The 20,637-nt window shown below is 45.3% G+C and overlaps 1 protein-coding gene and 1 pseudogene across 1 annotated transcript; both read left to right on the top strand.

The window, feature by feature from the left end:
• The first annotated feature begins 140 nt into the window (after nt 1-140).
• On the top strand, nt 141-13,381 carry cdc37 (cell division cycle 37 homolog (S. cerevisiae)). Its single transcript, XM_062542246.1, has 9 exons — nt 141-461; nt 1,704-1,802; nt 2,300-2,482; nt 3,504-3,609; nt 4,173-4,288; nt 5,768-5,890; nt 8,262-8,444; nt 9,039-9,110; nt 11,603-13,381. Exons 1-9 carry the CDS (start codon nt 354-356, stop codon nt 11,762-11,764), a joined length of 1,152 nt encoding a protein of 383 aa, XP_062398230.1. The 5' UTR covers nt 141-353; the 3' UTR covers nt 11,765-13,381.
• A 2,428-nt stretch (nt 13,382-15,809) lies between these two features.
• The window catches only part of LOC134078157 (cAMP-specific 3',5'-cyclic phosphodiesterase 4B-like), a 29,539-nt pseudogene continuing 24,711 nt past the window's right edge, over nt 15,810-20,637 (top strand).

Raw genomic sequence — 20,637 nt, 5'->3', positions numbered from 1 at the left:
TATGTCTTTGACTTTCATAAAATATCTAATATGTACCGACACATAACGTTCTTTGATTTGGAAAATCTGGGAGAGTAACCTGACTGCTGCTGCCAGTAGGCTACCAATGCAGAAGAGGCGCAGGATTATTACGTCTTCAAACGGAAGCAAAGGAGATTTCCAGAAAAGACTTGTGGAGCCCAGAAACGTCGGTCGTAGTTTCTCGCATTGGCGTGGCTTCTTAGTTTCCTTTCCAAAGCCACACACAACGATTACAAAGAACATAGTGTATTTCACTTTCTGTACCGTGCTTTTCGAGTTTGAAGCGTCTGGGCTCGTTGTAGCACGCATAACTGTAAGTTAAGACCATCAGTATGACGACCATTGACTACAGCGTGTGGGACCATATCGAGGTGTCAGACGATGAAGACGACACACACCCTAACATCGATACGCCTAGTCTTTTCAGATGGCGACACCAGGTTATTTGAACTTATACTTGTTTTCGTCTGTCTAACACATTCTTCATAGCATAATGTATGCAAGGAGCAGCATATTGTGGTGAAATGTTGTAGCTGCCAAGTTAGCAAAGTGTCGCTAACATTAGCTTGATAGCTAGCTAGCTACCTGGCTAATCAGCCCTAGTGTTTCCCACCTTGTTGATAAATTGTCCTTGTTTGTTGTGAATGATCACTTTTCCATGTATAAGATGACTCCTTTTCAAGCAGGCACGTCAAAAGGTAAAATTTGTGTTAAGCACATTGAATCTAAACTCTATGTAGCCTACAATATGAGGCTAATGCACAAGGCTAGTTTGGTTCTCTTCTATCATGTTTCCTTCTTGGCTAATGTTACAGTAACTGCTATCACATAAAGAACGATTTAAGATGTGCGTGTGTTGGATTCATTGGGTGATTACAAAGTAGCACTATGTTTTCGTTGGAGCAGTGGCGATGTTGATCAGCTCCAGAAGTTCGTCGGTGACTTGGCCCTTTTTGTTTGCTATCAACATTAAATATGCGTCTGTTTAATATCGGTTTATGTTTTAATTTCAACGTCGTGAGCATTGCAGAGGAAGCGAACAGCACGACCGATGACATTGGATTATTGACGATTGATGGACGCTAACTATGGATCAACACAGAGTGGCGGAGGATGAGAGGAGGACCTAAAGTTTGGTGTTGAACAGACGCATAGCATACTTAACGTTAATGTTGCTGATACTGACATGGACCTTTGCCAGAGTGACATATTTCTTGTAGGCTACAACGGCTTGTAAACATTTGTATGATCGGACTGTAACGTTAGGCCTGCCTGACAGAGGCGAAGCATTACACACTCACTCGTCAGATTGCAGTGCAGAAGTGTGTGTGCGCATATTAGTGTGTAAGTGGGAGAGAATCTGTTGGCACGCCATCCCCTTGTCTGATCGACGTGCCTCAACTTGGTGCAGTGTTTTCAGCCGACTGACTGACTGACCTTGCAGGGCAGAATAAAATAGAATAGGTGGTGAGAGGAGAGTGGTGGATTATTTGGCTAGCTGCACACAGTAAACTAGAGAACCATGTGTTGTATTTTATGCGGCTTTGTGTTATGCAAATAATTGGTGTAGCCATTCACTGGATCTCCGTGTCATGTCTAGTTGAGATACACGCACGTCTCTCGCTTTAGAGTGAATTTGAAGCGTAACTTCCTGCCGCGTGTGGTCTTCCTGTCTCACGCAGGCGCGAGTGGAGCGGCAGGAGGCCTTTCAGAAGAAGGGCGAGGAGATGGAGAAGGTGCTGACCGACAGCAAGAAGAAGCTGGCGGACGCCCAGAAGAAGGTGAAGCCATGATGCTGGCTAACTAGTACACACACACACACACACACACACACACACACACACACACACACACACACATATACAGCTGCAAGCACACACAGCGGCTAACCAGTACACACACACACACACGCGCACGCACGCACGAATATCGGTATACTCTGCTCACTCACACACGTAATGCACACACACACGCGTAGTGCACATGACAGTGTGACCCCCCCCCCCCCCCCCCCCCCCCCACCACCCACACACACACACACACACACACACACACACACACACACACCATTCCACCTTTGTCAGGTGTGTGATCTGGAATGCACGGCCACTGCCAAATTAACTGGACATGAGACATAGATATCTAAATAAATGTAACATGACGTTATACGTCTTTTCCACCTACGTCAGGTGCGTGATCTGGAGGGCACAATGCCAATTATCTGGACATGCGACATGGATATCTAAATAACGCCATACGTCTTTCCCACCTGTGTCAGGTGCGCGATCTGGAGGGCGCGGCCACCGACGAGGCGAAGGCGGAGCTGGCGAAGGCCCAGACGGAGGAGAAGCAGGCACGGCGGGAGGAGCGCGCCGCCGAGAAGAAGCTGGACGAGTACCGGCGCGAGGAGAAGAAGCAGCCCTGGAACATCGACACGCTCTGCAAGGAGGGATTCAGCAAGGTGAGTACACACACACACACGCAATACACAGTCACGCATGCACGCACGCACACGCGCACACACACACACACACACACACACACACACACACACACACACACACACACACACACACACACACACACACACACTCATGCACGCACGCTCTCACACACACATGGTCACACACACACACACACACACACACAGAGAGAGTCTCGTTCGCTTGCTCACACACACACACACACACACACACACAAACACACACACACACACACTCGCTCACTCACACACACATGCTCACACACACACACACACACACACACACTCATGCACGCACGCTCTCACACACACATGGTCACACACACACACACACACACACACAGAGAGAGTCTCGTTCGCTTGCTCACACACACACACACACACACACACACACAAACACACACACAAACACACACACACACACACTCGCTCACTCACACACACATGCTCACATGCTCACATGCACACTCTCTCATACACACATGGTCACACACACAGAGAGAGTCTCGTTCACTTGCTCACACACACACACACACATTCTCGCTCACTCACACACACATGCTCACATGCTCACATGCACACTCTCTCATACACACATGGTCACACACACAGAGAGAGTCTCGTTCGCTTGCTCACACACACACACACACATTCTCGCTCACTCACACACACATGCTCACATGCACACTCTCTCATACACACATGGTCACACACACACAGAGTCTCGCTCGCTTGCTCACACACACACTCTCGCTCACTCACACACACATGCTCACACGCACACTCTCACACACACATGGTCAGACTCTCTCACTCACTCACACAAACATACGCTCGCTCGCTCACACCCACACACACTCACTCACACACACACACATACTCCTACAAACCAGTTACACAAAAGGGATACATTTGCCACAAAAAAGAAAATAACAACCATAAAAGAAAACATAGAAATGTCTTTAACGTAACCCGTTCCTCTGCTCACCTCTCGTGTCAGAGTGTGGTGAACATCAAGCCTGAGGGCGAGGAGGAGACGGAGGACCAGAAGGAGGAGAAGCACAAGTCCTTTGTGGAGAAGCACGAGAAAGAGATCAAACACTTCGGTGAGTTGAGAAAAACATCAAACAATTTGGTGAGTTGAGAAAGAGATCAAACACTTTGGTGAGTTGAGAAAGAGATCAAACACTTCGGTGAGTTGAGAAAAACATCAAACAATTTGGTGAGTTGAGAAAGAGATCAAACACTTTGGTGAGTTGAGAAAGAGATCAAACACTTCGGTGAGTTGAGAAAGAGATCAAACACTTTGGTGAGTTGAGAAACAGATCAAACACTTTGGTGAGTTGAGAAAGAGATCAAACACTTCGGTGAGTTGAGAAAGAGACCAAACACTTTGGTGAGTTGGGAAGGAGATCAAACACTTTGGTGAGTTGAGAAAAACATCAAACACTTCGGTGAGTTGAGAAAGAGATCAAACACTTTGGTGAGTTGAGAAAAACATCAAACACTTTGGTGAGTTGAGAAAGAGATCAAACACTTTGGTGAGTTGAGAAAAACATCAAACACTTTGGTGAATCCTGAATCCATACGGTGATACGGATCACTTCCAAAATGTAATATATATGTGTGTGTGCACATATTTATTTATTTTCCAATACCTTTTCCCCAGGTATGATGCGGCGCTGGGACGACAGCCAGAAATACCTGTCAGATAACCCCCACCTGGTGTGCGAGGAGACGGCCAACTACCTGGTGATCATGTGCATCGACCTGGAGGTGGAGGAGGTGAGACCCACTCTCGCTCGGGGTGGGCGACTGATGTGTGGATGAATGCACATGTCTGTTTATATTAGGGATGCACCGATCCGATATTTGGATCGGATATCGGGCCCGATATGAACAAAATAGCTGGATCGGGGATCGGAAAAAATGAGCCGATCCATGGGCCGATCCAAATTTAATATAGTCTCAAAAAAAGGCTGAGCCATGATGCGCAACCAGCATTTAGCGCTGCTGTAGCAGCAGCTCACTGCTGCGGGTTAGAGTGTGCCTCACCTCACTGTGTGCTCTGACAGTCTAAATTCATGGATGGGATAAATACAGATACCAAATTTATGTCATAGGATCAAAAGAATATCTATACTAACCACCATTTGTCATAGATTAATTACGATCTTCATGCGTTTTGTTGCATTTAGGCAACACGTTTAATGTGTAGCCTACAGTCAACACAAAATAGGCTACTCAAACTAAACACATTGTCATTTTCATCTCATCTGTATAAACTTTTCTTGGTATAAAGACATGCAAATGTTCAAATTGGCTTTTAAAAACTTATCATTTATTAGATAAAACGTACAACTTCTTCCGTTTACCACCATTCAAACTCCGTGTGAACTAATTAGTTTATCGTGGGGAAAATGCGGGACCGTACCACTATGAGTAAATAGAGGGGTTTGTTTCGCGGTTGACACCATTTTGGCAGGGGTGTTTCAATGAATGTCACTAATATGGGATTTTTATCTGCAAAATTGTTTTTTGTTAGATTTATTATTTAGTTATAACTGTGAACTTGAATTTGAATGCTGTTCCAAGTTGCTGCTGGTGTACAACTGTTTATTTTTAATAGCCTACTAGTAATATAATCAGTAATGATGATGATAATAATAATAATAATAATAATAATAATAATGATAATGATAATAATAATACATTACCTTTATATCTAAGTGTTATTTTGTTATATTTTTTTTAGGAAAGTAATGTTTAGTTAGGGAAAGAATGAAGAATGAAGTCAAGCCTGATGCCTTTAGTCTTTTCCTCATGGTGAGGTATACAGTTTATTAATTAACAATGGTATCGGATCGGTATCGGATATCGACCGATACGCAGAGCCCAGGCATCGGTATCGGTATCGGGACTGAAAAAGTCGGATCGGTGCATCCCTAGTTTATATGGGTCTTTGACTTTTGGGTGAACTTTCACCACTGCGTCTTTTCATCAGGTGTGTCTGTCTGTTTATGTGTGTGTGCTGTATATGTCACCTCTCTGGTAGTGTGTGTGTGCGTCTGTGTGTGACTGGTCTCCTGACCCCTCTAGTAGTGTGTGTGTGTGTGTGTGTGTGTGTGAGAGAGACCTGTCTCTTGGCCTCTCGTGTGTGTGTATGTGCGTGCATGCGTGCGCATCTGTGTATGACCTGTCTCCTGGCCTCTCCAGTAGTGTGTGTGAGTGACCGGTCTCCTGACGTCTCCCTCTCCGCTACAGAAACACGCGCTGATGGAGCAGGTGGCCCACCAGACCATCGTGATGCAGTTCATCCTGGAGCTGGCCAAGAGCCTCAAGGTCGACCCCCGCGGCTGCTTCCGCCAGTTCTTCACCAAGATCAAGGTCAGCAAGGGGCCGGGGAATACACACCCCAAACATAAGCACACACACATGTGTACACACACACACACACACACACACACACACACACACACACACACACACACACACACACAAATATAGGTACACAAACCCATACACATATTCTCTCTCTCACTCACACACACACACACACACACACACACACACACACCAGTGATGCGCGGGCTGATCCAAATCGAGCGGGCGACCGCGGTCACCCGCGGTTATGGGTCAAGAAAAAATATTTTTAATGATATGCGGGTCATGTTTCGTCGGGTCGGTACAAAAAATATGCCGTTATTTTTTTGTCATTTATATCGTAGGCCTACATAATTGTCTTTAGAAGAGAAAGACACAAGTTGCAGCATTCCCACTGAAACGCGATTCTATCCCCCACATTTTGTCACGAACATGTAGAAATGCACTTGTTGTTTCTGCGTAGACAGACCCTCGGCTACACTTGACATGCAGTTGTGTTCTGTTCTCAGAGCATATGCTTTCTCTGTCTATGATCTGCAGCTTTTTTCTCGAACTGCTGGCCTCTACAGAAAGTGGCAGAATCGTCTACTGAGCAGCGAAGTTGCCGATGCAATGCGTGCTTCTCAAGTCTGATAATTTGCAGCAAGATCGAATGGTATTATGGAAAGAAAAATAAACTAAAAGTTTCCCAAATCAGGAAATACTTCTTAATTTAATGTCATCAAGGCATAGGCTATAGCCTACAATTGGTATGAGCATGCAATGTGTGCGTCCTTGCGCAACTTATATAGGCCTAGTGGCTCGTTGGAAAGCCCCACGTCTGCTCTTCCCCACGTCGTGCAATAAAGGTTTCATCTCGCTGCAATTTATAATTGCGGAGCAATGGACTTTTGGTCCATTGATGAAGACGTTAATAAAGAGTTTCTTAATAATATTCTATGCCTGCATTTCATGCTTGGGAGAGCTTCAAGGCATTCATGTGAGGAACGGCTGAAACAGAATTTGTATAGGAAAATCCTAGGCTAATTATGTTCAATGTTGAGTCAAATAGCCACATTTTTGGATGAATGCTGACACGGAACAAAAAAAAGGTAGACTAAATGCATGTTTCCCAAATTCTGAGCAATTATAGGCTATATATAATTAGGCAATATATATTATTGTTTTACATGCATGAGATACCAATTTTGCGTAGCTCAATGGCGCTACGACTAAGTTAGACTACTTTTTACTATAAGCGGGTCGGGAAGCGGGTCGGGTCCTGTATTTCAATAATTATTTTTTGCGGTCCGAGTTGCGGTCGGGTTAGTTGTAAACGGCGGGGCGGGGCGGGTCGTTCAGACACGTACCCGCGCATCACTGACACACACATATACATACATGAACACACATATGTACACAAACCCATACACATGTTTACACACACACACACACACACACACACACACACACACACACACACACACAGTCCATACTAATCTTCCTGTATTTATCCTAGTGGCCTAAAAAAAGCTACTGCGTGACTAATTAGGCTCCACTGGAACCCTGTAGTGCCAGGTCCCATGGGGCGGCCCAGTGTGACGAGGGGACAGAGGAAGCCTGTTGCTATGGTTAATTAAGAACAAAAACGAGACATAACGCAGATCTGGGCATAATTGTAGAGGCGACTTGGTAGTGGAGTGTATGTTTTGTTCCTTTTTGATGTCTTTGCACCAATGTCAAGTTATGTGAATAAACAAATAATCAACGCTTATATCAGTGGAGTTAAGGCTTGCATGAAGAATCCCTTCTTTCTTCCCTCCCTCCCTCACTAAGTTACAGTCAGAAATGTAAATTCTGGCATGAAATGTATGTATGAGTGCCTGTTCACAAACGGTGCCTCAAGTTAGGCTTATATTAGAAAGTCCACTCTGGCCTGGAGAATCCCTCGTATGTTGCCTTAAATTGACCTACGCCTGCCTCCTGTGCCATAGCATCATCTGCGTCTTGGTGAAGTTGTTGAGTAATTATTTTTCTTTCTTTCTTTCCTTCTTTCTCTCTCTCTCTCTCTCTCTCTTTCTCTTTCGCTCTCTCTCTCTCTTTGTCTCTTTCTTTCCTTCTTTCTTTCTCTCTATCTATCTATCTGTCTCTATCTATCTCTGGCTCTTTCTTTTTCTCTCTCTCTCTCTATCTATCTATCTGTCGCTATCTATCTCTGGCTCTTTCTTTTTCTCTTTCCTTCTTTCTTTCTTTCCCTCTGTCTTTCTTTCTTCCTCTCTCTCTCTCTCTCTCTCTCTCTCTCTCTCTCTCTCTCTCTGTCTCTCTCTCTCTCTCTCTCTCTCTCTCTCTGTCTCTCTCTCTCTCTCTCTCTCTCCCTCTCCCTCCCTCTCTCCAGACTGCAGACCAGCAGTACCAGGACGCCTTCAACGATGAGCTGGAGTCGTTTAAGGGGCGTGTGCGCGGGCGGGCCAAGATCCGCATCGAGAAGGCCATGAAGGAGTACGAGGAGGAGGAGCGCCAGAAGAGGCTCGGCCCCGGGGGCCTGGACCCCGTGGAGGTCTACGAGACCCTGCCCGAGGTGCGCGCGCACACACACACACACACACACACACACACACACACACACACACACACACACACACCCACCCTGCCCGAGATGTGCACTCACGCATACACACACACACACACACACACACACACACTCACACACACACATACACCCTGCCCGAGGTGCGCTCTCACACACACACACACACACACACACATGCCCTGCCCGCGGTGCGCTCACATTTACACAGTTAGTACATGCACACATGCGCATCCTCTCACTTACACTCACAGTTATACACACACACACACACACACTTACACCCTCACAGTTACTCACATACACACTGACGAAAAGCGAACCAGCTACTTGCGTAATGATCTGAAAGACGTGAAAAATCAATTTTCCTTGACCGCAGTCTGTTATACAGAATGATCAGACTTCCAAACGTTGGGGAGGCTCATTCAGGTGAATGGAGCATTCTACGGCGTTATGAATGGCTGTGTGATAAATAAGTTTGAACGAGTGGACACGTTCACAAAGATCTGTGGTTCCATTTGATCACAAAAGATTGACCTTAGATGATTGTCTTTGTTCATGGATGATGTCATATCCTCTCTACAGGGGATGCAGAAGTGCTTTGACGAGAAGGACATCTCGTTGTTGCAGGATGCTATCAGCAAAATGGATCCTACGGTTAGTGTGTGTGTTTGTGTGTGTGTTTTGTGTGATTACTATGATTTCTATTCAGATTTGGTAATAGACCTCTGATGTTTGCCTACAAAAAAGCTGCCATCTTTGAGATCCGATACCTAGCAATTTTTTCATAGGGGAAAATAACATGGGAATTTTTAATTATCACACCTGTTAAACTCTTGCAGGGATGGAAAAAGTCTGAAATGCAGATGTTTTCCTGAACACACTTTTGTCCTCTGCCTTCGAATGGATACTGAGATCTCCAGTACATGAAGGCAGCACACTTCGATTTTTCGATTTTGTCGTCCTCACGAGAGTTTAACAGCTGGCATAACTCCAAATCCCCCTGTTACTTTCCCATTGTAAAAATATGATATCGGGAAAGATGGTAGTTTTTTTGTAGGCAAACTATGGTCTATGGGTGGCTCTCATACAGGGTTCGTACGGGTACTTGAAATCCATGAAAATGCTTGGATTTTAATGTGGTGTTTTCAAGGTTTGAAAAATGCTTGGATTTTGGGTAAAGTGCTTGTGAATGCTTGAAAGTGCTAGGCCTACATATTTCTCGGCAGTCTGACCCAATAGACCAATTATTAAATGAAGGGGGAAAAAAAATAATTTGCTGTCTATTAGGGCGCTGCGCTGACAATGACGACGGGTTTGGTGCTTCTCATTCATCACTCCGCAAACATGTCCGTTCGCTAGTCTTCTTCATTGAAAGTGAAAGCAGACGTGTGTTGATGAATGTTTGATGCAAGTTCGATGTGTGTGGTGAACTATTTGTTTCTTAGCAGAAGCCATGAAACGGTAAAGGTTATTTATTTAAAGAGACATAATTTATGAAGTTGTTTTGGCTTTGCCACGCGTTCGCGTCCAGTTTGACGTGTCTGGATTTTCCGATAATAATGACAGCAGCAATCTCGTGATGCTGATATTGACTTTTAATTTATGCGCGTGTAAGTCTAAGCTATTGTGCTTGAAGTTAGCTGTGACCGACTAGCCTACTGGTTTTCATCGTTTTAACCACAAAGCCTGTCGACCTTAGGTCTACTAAATTGTTTAGTTAACACCTTGTCATTTCGCGTTTGTCCAGCCGTTCACCCCCGTGCGCCCCATGTCATTCAAAACATATTTCGGGATAGCCATCTCTCTTTGAGAAAACGTATGACAATAGTGCTAAGATATTGACACGTTGGCATGCTTGGTAAACATCAGTCTAGCACATAATATTGAGCTGATTTTTTAGTGGAAATGGCTTACTATCGCATTGAACTGATGGATGAAAAAAGTCGCCTATTTAAAGGCACAGTCTGAATTTTAATCATAGCTCTCCATTTAGTGTGTGCACTTTAACAACTAGTGATGAAGCATATAACAGTAGGGTCTGCCATTTATTTTAGGAGGAGGGGTGTAGGGCATGATACTTTGGAAGGAGAGGGAGTGGTGGAATTTGATTTTCTTCGGAGCAACCTCTTCAAACAGCATCAATATCAATAGGCCTATGGTTCACTATCAGGACTAGAGGACTGTAAGGGGGCAGGCTATATGTGATCAAGTAGGCCTATATTAAAACATGTAGTCAAAATTATAACGTTATGTTGATTTAAGTTGAAACAAAACATGTTATGAACTGAGAAAATCCATGGTTCTACATCATTGTTGGCAAAATGATCATGATAGCCTACATATTTCAGCGATATCTGGTTTAGTCTTGAGTAGGCCTAGGCTACTTTGCTATAAATGAGTTAGACTTATATATAGACTATATTGTGGTATGTTATAATGTTTGAAATCTATGTATCACAGTTTATCAATAGTTCTCATAACAGTCATCAGATGTCATCATTTAAGGGGTTATTTTTCAAAAATTTCTCCCGGGGGTGCTGGGTATATTTTCCTCTTTTTTGTCCTTTACCAATCACATCCCTGAAATATGGTGTGAATCAATCCATGCTGTTCAACATTATCGAGTGCTGTCAGTAAGAAAAAGAACAAGGAAATTTGATATGACATAGACCAAATAGAGCAGCAGCAAACACTAATGAAATGGTTCCATTGTCTATGCCCCATTCAGTTAACCTAATGATAGCTGCTGGTAGGCCTATTGGGCTTAGGTTGTATCAAATTTTCTGGTTCTTTGTCCTACAGTGACCTCAAACAACAGGGCTTTGGATTTGTTCACACTCGATTTCGGTACTGGAAAACTGATCTTGAAAGTCCTTAAAAAGTGCTTGAATTTGGCCATGAAAAAGGTGTACGAACCCTGTCTCATACTCTCCTCCCTCCTCGGTCCTCCAGGCTCGTTCCCACTGATCTACAACTAACACTGGATAGACTGTCCCATTGTTGCCGCCCCCATCATTCTTTATCTAGATCAGTAGGAACGAGGACCGAGGAAGGAAGAGAGGATGTATAAAAGACCAAATGAGAGGCACCCTATGTCAACGAGTAAGGCTGTTTAAGCAAAGAATTGTTGTAAATGTCTCCCCCAGGAGGCCAAGTACCACATGAAGCGCTGCATCGACTCTGGGCTCTGGGTTCCCAACTCACGGACGGATGGCGACGACGATGACAAGGAGGACGACAAAGACGACGAGCCAAAGTATGAAGAAGTGAAGAGAGAAACAGCGGAAGAAAAGAAAGAAGAGAAATGACTTTGACATCCAAAACTCTCCAATAGCCCCCCCTCCCTCCCCTCCCCTTTCCCCCCCTCTCCATCCTCTCATGAACCTGTTTCTAGCCCTCTCCAAACGTCTCCCTTTACTCCTAGCCCAAACCAAAACTACATTTTCCAGGGTACTCTCTTTCTTCGCCACACTTCCTCATCCTGTATTAAAGCAACTGGTCATGGTTTCCAAATGTTCTTGGTGCAGTGGTTATAGCCCAATGGGAGAGCAGTCTCACCTACAGAAATGCTCATGTAAATCCGGTGTGTTTTGAAATGGTGTGGTGGTTATTAAGCAAATTATCAGCTTCTGCTAACCACAGCTTAAGTGTTGCCAGCTCTAAGCTGATTCACACTAGCGGTATTTAGCAAGTGTCCAGTCGTAGGACACTAGGGCTTTTCAACTTAACTCAGTGCAACGCGTTAGCACAGACATTAACACATCAGGTAACACCTGTTAATGAGCTGGTGAATAAAAGATTTGAAGTGTTTTTTTTTTTTTGTAAAAAATCGGATCCTCCCGAGGCATTCTCCTAGGTGAGAACTAGAACCGTAGATCTCCTCCGATGTGGTTATGGCTGGGGACGCGGCGCAGCACTAATCCACAGTCTGGTTCTGGTGGCGCTGCTCACACCACGACCTTCGCCTGAGTGGGACCGGGCCCTGATGTGGGCCAGACCCGCTCCACAGCCATGGTAACAGTCACAACCATATAGCCATGGTAACAGTCAACAGTGCTGCTGAGACTCAAATGAAGTGCTGTGGGGGTTTTGTTTTTTGTTTTTACTTTTTTTTTCTGCTATGCCTAAAGCAGGATGAGGAAATGTGATTATCAGCTTTTGGAGATGTGCACTCTCTCTCTCTCTCTCTCTCTCTTCCTCTCTCTCTTTCTCTCTCTCTCTCTGTCTGTCTGTCTTTCTCTCCCTCCCTTCTATTTGACCCATAATCCTGTTTGTCCTGCATGGCTGAAGCCACACCCCCCCCCCCACACACACACACACACACTCACATATACTCTCTCTTCCAGCTCTTCAATTAACCCCACTGTCTACCCTTTTCTTAGATGCACAATGCCATTTTAAGTTTATTCGTTTTGTTTTGTGTTTTTGTTTTAGTTTGAAGGTTTTGGTTTGTTTTGTATTACTTACTACGATATGATTGTCACTGTTGGTTAGACAGAAACTAGGCTAAGCTCCACGGGGTGACTCTGGCCAATGATGTCAAGGCACAGGTGACGGGTGACCAACCAGTCCAAAATAACGGCTTTTTTTCGGGGGCCATTAAACGACCTCGCTCTGACTGGGGTGACGGAGTAAAAGCATGCTGGTGTGAATGTGGAGCCCTCGCTCCCCCCACCCCCACCCCCACTCCACCACCACTTCCCCTGTCGTCTACATCATCGAGAGTCACACTCGGGTCACGTCTTTTCACCGATGATTTTTTTTCAGACCCCTCACCACGACTGACACCCGCCACCATTTTAGCACCCTCATCCTTGACCTTTGACCCCCGGGCTCCCCCCCCACATCAACGTTCAACCCCTACTCTTTTTACTAGGGATCGTGTGTTTGTGTCTCTTAGTAAAGGTTCTGCTGTATAAAACGAAGCTCTGGCATTCCTGGTGGTTCTTTTGTGCTCAACATCAATTCGGGATGATTCACACTGAAGTTTTTACCCTGGCCACAAGGTGGCAGTCTACCAATAAATCATTATTGATTACTGACAATGGCCTTGTCGGATCCCATAATATGCATATCATACTTCAGAAAACCCTCATTCACTGCAAAACGGGATATAATAAACTCTATAGTTGTGGCAAGCTCGCAATGCTCTTGATTGTGAATTGAGACCATGCTATAGTAACTTAACACTGGATAATAAAGGCAGACTGATTGATGAACTAAACAGTAGTAGGCCCAGTTGATACTGATGAAGGGCATGTGGCTAAATGGGTTACAAACGGAGTGGCCTCAGTCTGCAACCAGTTGCTTAATGTAAGAGCTAATCAAGACATGTAGACAGGTGTAGGCCTACAACTAAGTCAACTATCATCCCTCATACATGTGGTTCTGAATGTTCTGTAAATTAAATGTTTAAACTAATAACAAGTGCATAACATATACGTGGAGGTGGTAGTTGAGCAACACATAAGGCAGCGTTATTTGACCCTGGGCTACAAAACCCGTCTCCACAATTGCAAAATGACCAAATGAATAGTGGGTGTGAATGTCAACAGTCAAATGTCTGATGTATTTCCTTCTTTTTCTTCACATTTCATGACGCCCACCCTTCCTTAACACGGCTAGTCATAGCCTACTGGCCAACGAAACCCGCGAAGCTACTCCGGCATATGACCGATGTGTGTCGATGAGCAAAAATGCGCAACTGCCTGTGGGATACTTCTCATAACGGCGCTTACATCAGAGGAGTAGCCTGTGATGAGCGGTAGGCTATCCTCCAAGGCAGGCAGCTCGTTTTTTTGGGTTGGGATGCCGTATCACACACACACACACACACACACACACACACACACACATACGCACAAAGTCTACCCCCTTCTCCTCCCCTCCCGCATGCGTGATGCTGCACCACAATCGGCGCGCGCGTAGCCTGTGTGTGTCTGCTGGTTAGTGGGTGGTGTATGCGCGCGGGGAGGCTGACGGAGAGCAGTAGCGTATTGGGAGGAGGGCGCACCAGTCTCGCGCGGACCAGCGGATATTCCCCAAGCCGTTGTTTGCTCTTTTCTGTTTTTTTTTTATTTTCCTTCCGTACCGCCCTGACGGACTGTTCTCTGCAGAGAGAGAGCAAGAGAAGGAAAGAGAGAGGACATAATCTGAACAATCTATCCATTGATATTGAGGGGATCAAGGTGAGTGTCAATGCGTGTGTGTGTGTGTGCGTGCGTGTGTATGTGTGTGTTTCACACCCTGTCGGTGTGATAACTGTCAGATCATCAATCTGACAGCCTACACGCTGTAACAGATGTGCATCGGTCGGCGCTGAACGTCTGTTGAATGTGTGTCTTTTGCGGTCATGTGTACAGAGTGATATATCGAGCCTCCATGTACGTCGCATGTCATCGATGCCCCTGTGTGTGTGTGTGTGTGTGTGTGTGTGTGTGTGTGTGTGTGTGTGTGTGTGTGTGTGTGTGTGTGTGTGTGTGTGTGTGTCGGGTCCTTGCGGCTGTGCAAACATATTGGTGTCAGTATGTTAGGAATGGCGACTTGCTGTATTTTGACGCGTTACTGCGTTATAAAGCAATTACTTAATTGTCTCGCCAGTGGCTCTCTCTCTCTCTCTCTCTCTCTCTCTCTCTCTCTTTGAATGGTTCTTATGCTATCCTTTTCCCGTTAACGGCGAATGAGCCTCAGTGGGTGTGTTCCAACCTTTTTGATTCTTAAATTGTTGACATCCATTTCGAACACACTATTAGGCTATTCGTTGGTGAAAAAAAAAAAAAAAAATAAGACATCGGATTCAGATGCACTGCGAATGGGTGGCCTATAACCGGGGGGTCGCACTCGTGTAGAATAGATTCAGGTGAGTAGTGTCGGTTGTAAGTCATTTGACCTGGATTTGCCTGTCATCAAACTCACTTATTCGATTGTGCATAGAAGCACCGTACGGCCTAGGCCTGCCACGTTTTGCGCTGAGCCGGCTTGACTGACCGTGGTGGTGGTGGTGGTAGCTTGACGCCAGTAAGGGCCAGGCTATAGCCAACATATTGCTCACAGCCTCTTTACTCAGGCCTAGGCTAGGCTACTCCCCAATTATAGAGCTATAGCCTGTAGCATTTTCAGGTGAGATATTGAATAACAATGTGTGGGTTTTTTTTATCAGTTACTCAGTATGGAAAAAATAGGTTTTGTGAATGTATACAAATTTGACAGAATGGAATTCAATGTGCTAACAAATTAGTTGACTAATGGATACAAACAGCAGCTGCAGGTTCCCATGTGTAACATATCCTTTTTGTTAATGAAAATGTCACCTGTAGAATAGCCATTCATATTTTCCATCTGTGTTTAGGTTTCTCAGCACCATCCCACCCCAAATCAGCTGGTAGTCTGGATCATGGTGTCTTTGGCCAACTCCTCCGGATCAATCAACCAATCAAAGCTTGGATTACTGTAAAGTCTTCGCAAACAAGGAGAACATGACGGGATGGCAGCCTTTGCTTTCGGATATCGAATAACCAATCAGCAGTGGGATTACTAACCAAAGGGAAGCGGGAGCAATCAATCCACGTCCAGGAGGGGGAAAACCCGACGCATGCTTTTTTCCCCCGCCTCCCTCCGCTTGTGATTGGTGGACGTTTTGGCTGCCCAGGCTACCTGGGTGACAGAGGCAGATGGGGGTGAAGGTGTGAGCCGGCCTGACCCCGGTTTGACCCCGGTTTGACCCTGGCGCGACCCCGTTTGACCTGGCTCTCCACCTGCTCTGCTGTCTGGGTTCCGCTCCGGTTCGTTCCGGAGCTAAGAACCAGCCAATCAGGATGAAGAAGAGCCGCAGCGTGCTGACTGTGACTGGAGAAGAGGTAGGGCATGCACACACACACACACACACACACACACACAGACCGGGGTGCAACACACACACACACACACACACACACACACACAGACACACACACACACACACACACACACACACACACACACACACACACACACACGCACACACACACACACACACACACACACACACACACACACACACACATACACACACACACAGACCGGGGTGCAACACACACACACACACACACACACACACAGACCAGGGTGCAACACACACACACACACACACACACACACACACACACACACGCACACACACACGCACACACACACACAGACACACACACAGACCGGGGTGCAACACACACACACACACACACACACACACACACACACACACACACACACACACACACACATTGATCTCTCCTGCTTCCTGTCCACGTTTGCTGGAACCAATCACAAACTGGCTTATCCAGCCAGGTGCACCCGGATCATTGGTCTGAGTAATTTGAGCTATGCCCATTGATCATGCCTCTTGTGCAGTAGAAATACAGCGCAGACTCCCCAGACTAATGTTCAGTCTCAAAAGACTGAGCTTAGTCTTGTGATAGCCAGGCTAGGATATACTGTAGCATTGTGGAACCAAACTCTTTAACCACATCCACTTGTTAACCCATAGCATTGATTCTGATAGACTGCATAAATAAGTGTATAGGTGTGGTCCTAAAACAGTGGTTTCTGTGTACTACTGATTACGTTGGACACTCAAATCAGTGTTGATGGTTGTAAATCATTCTTTTCATATGCTTTTGTACAAAACAGTATACAAACTAAATTAAAAACCGAATTTAAAAAGCAGGTCAACAGTATTCAATCCAATGACCAATGACCAGTTTGCTGAATAGTTTTCGGAAATCACACAATCAATGTTATCGTGCGATTAGACCCTGTTCTCTGGTTTAGCCTTGTGACGTTTGGCATTAAGCCCATTCAGGCTACACCAACAAACTCATAACCTTGCCCCACCCCCACACTTTTTTTTTATCTCACTAAAGGCCACCTTACACCAAACAACTTTGACAAGATTTGGGAAAGATTCTTGAGAGATTGTCTTTTAACTAATGCCCCCCGTTCAAGCCTTACTCAAAAGACTGCTATGTTTCAAGAATCTTTCCCAAATCTTGTCAAAGTTATTTGGTGTAAGGTGGCCTTTAAAGATAGCCTACTAGTCTGGTCGCTCTCTGCATTAGCGTTTAGCCTACAACAGTCCAAAAAAGTGGACCGATGATGAGCAACGAGAGGGGATGACGGTTTGAAATCAAAAAGTGTCAGTTGTAAACAGTAGTAGCAATGCCTGCAAGCATATTTTAAAGATGCAGTCCGAAGAATGTGTAAATTGATACGGTAAAGGTAAAAACATTGTTTCCTGACTGCCAATGCACTTCATTGTCAGTTTGTCTTCTTTGTGTTAATTGTCACAAGTTATGCATAGGAAGTCACCTTAGGATTCCCTGATCAATGCGACTGGTTAAGCTGTGATTTAAAAGCCTACACCCATTATGTCAGCCTGGCTATCACCAGACCAAGCTCAATATTTTAATATTAGTCTGGGGAGTCTGCTCTGTATTTGTATTTATCCTCTGCCTTGAACACGCCTCTACCCAGAGCCGTTGGAGCTGCTCAAAGTTGATTGGTTCTCGACCAAGGGGGGCAGTTCCGCAGTTTTGGGGAATTCAGAAATCCTGCCCGATGAGCAGTTGGCCAGACCAGCGACAGCAATGCCGAAGGTGTTAGGCTACATCACTGGGAGGGCGTGCCAGGCTAAGTCCCTAGACCCTCATCACAAAGTGAAACAAAGTGAGGTAGGCTGTGTCTGAATCATAAGTAGGCTACACACGCTGGGCAGTGTGCATTTTCCTGAAGTTACGTCAGAATAGACTGTCCGAAAGTCAAGTGCTCTCACTAGATGGGTACTTCGTTTGACGTGATTTCCAAGCGTGCATCGATGCATCTTTTTTGGCCTCAGATATCCCATAATCCATTGCGCAGCGCAGGTCAAGCTCCACACGTCATGCAAATCGTCAAGCAACACACCCCCCTCCCCGAGTCACGTGACGCCAACTAGTTTGTGCTGTCCAAATGTAGGGACGCATACTGAGGAGCCGGCTAACTGAGACGCTACTGGAAAGAACTGTACTATCCAGCGTGCACCCTTGACAATTGGACACGGCCTAAGTCTAGGCTAGCACACCCCAACAGGCATCGAAAACTCCAGAGGTTATCAGATGATGCAGGAGCCATGTGTGGTCTGGGGCCTGATTGATGGATTTGTTGCTGTGGGGTAAATGCATTATTAGTATTTATATCATCCAGCATTCAGCATTCAGACAGACTGCAGATGAAAACACATTCACCCCAAAGCTAACTATGGCTAACTAAAGCTAATGCTTTACACATCAAAAAGTAAATAAGTGAGTAAAATAGAATATTGAAACTGAACAGGCAGATCTATAATGTCTGACTTTGTTGAGGCCGGTGTTGAAGAACCTCTAAGCAGAAAACTCAAAAGGTAAAAGTTCAACCGTGTAATGGATCTACAGTACAGCCTACCTGTGCACTCTCAACCTTGGTGATCTCATCAATTAGCTGTTCTACCAGGCTGAAGAGTTGTGCTAATTAGAATAAGCTGGTTTAAGTGAATGGTTGGCACAGATATGTGGTAGGAGTTTTACTTTTCTACTTTTCTACATCTGCTTTTAAAGAACACTTTTTGCCCCAGAACAGTACATTTGAAGGTACATACCCATGTCTTCTCTGTGCACACAGTGACCCTGTCTGACACTGTTAGCATAGCTTAGCATAATGCACTGGAGGTGGGTTAGACCAGTTAGCATATAACCTCTTTTAAGGAATGAGATGATATTTCCCCTCCCTTCCTCCCTATTGACCTGATATGATGTACAGTACACGGCTCTTTACAAATAAGATAAGTGAATAAAATAGTATTTTGCAACTCAACATCCAATTCTATAATATCAGACCGTGTCAGGGCCCGTGTAGAAGAACCTTTAACACGTCCAGTAGCGAGACACATCAGTCAATGGGACTTATTGATGTTTTAAGCCCCTAAAGTTGCCTTCAAGGCAGCACTGCCTGGAAGACGTTAAGGTTAGGGTGGTTAGGGGGGCATGGGTTAAGGTTAAGGTTAAGGTTAGGGTTAGTATTATGTGCTTTTAAATCAACGGTGGCAACGCTGTCTGGACGACGACGTTGGGGGCTTAAAAAAACGCTTCTCTGTAGACCTGATGTTATGTCCACTCCACACACACACACACACACACACACACACACACACGACCTCCCCTTCAGAACCCCCCTTCTCAGTGAGCAGTATGGTCTTCCTGTTACATATATCGACCACGGACGGGGGATGCTTCAGAACCCCCCTCTCAGTGACCGGACGGTAAAGGTCCTCCTGTTACAGATCGACCACAGGGATGCTTCAGACTACAAACAGCCATTTAAGTTCCAAGGTCGTTAGTGGCGCTGGCATGTTGGGCCGGTAACCGTAGACGCGGCCGGAGGCTATAAATACCGGGGTAAAGGGAAACCCACGGTGCTGGGAATCAACAATTGTTTTGAACTCCCTTTTTGTGTCAATAAGGCAGCTCTGCCCTCGGCTCAGGCAACACAAATTCAATGATGGGCACTATATAGAGGTAGAATCTCACACACACACACACACACACACACACACACACACACACACACACACAGACACACTATACATAGATCACTCTTTGCACACAAACACACAGACACAGACACATACAGACACACATACAGACACACACACACACACACACACACACACACACACACACACACACACACACACACACACACACACACACACACACACACACACACACACACACTCACACACACACACACACACACACACACACACACACACACACACTTAGATACACAAACACACAGACACATACACACACACACACACACACACTACATAGATCACTCTTTACACACAAAAACAGACACAGACACATACACATACAGACACACACAATCGCTAAGCATATTAGTTTGTACACACAGACAGACATGCACACACACACACTAAAGATCAGTCTAATGCACAAACACACACACACACACACACACACACACACACACACACAGACACTAAAGATCAATCTTATGCACAAACACACAGACACAGACAGACAAGCAGACTCACATACACATCTCTGTGTCTTACTCTCACACAGATCTCAAACATCAGCACAGCTCTCTCTCTCACACACAACAAAAA

This window comes from Sardina pilchardus, chromosome 1, assembly GCF_963854185.1.
Source record: "Sardina pilchardus chromosome 1, fSarPil1.1, whole genome shotgun sequence".
NCBI classification, from domain to species: domain Eukaryota; kingdom Metazoa; phylum Chordata; class Actinopteri; order Clupeiformes; family Clupeidae; genus Sardina; species Sardina pilchardus.
The sequence above is the reverse complement of the archived record's forward strand: the minus strand, read 5'-3'. Positions and strand labels throughout refer to the sequence as shown.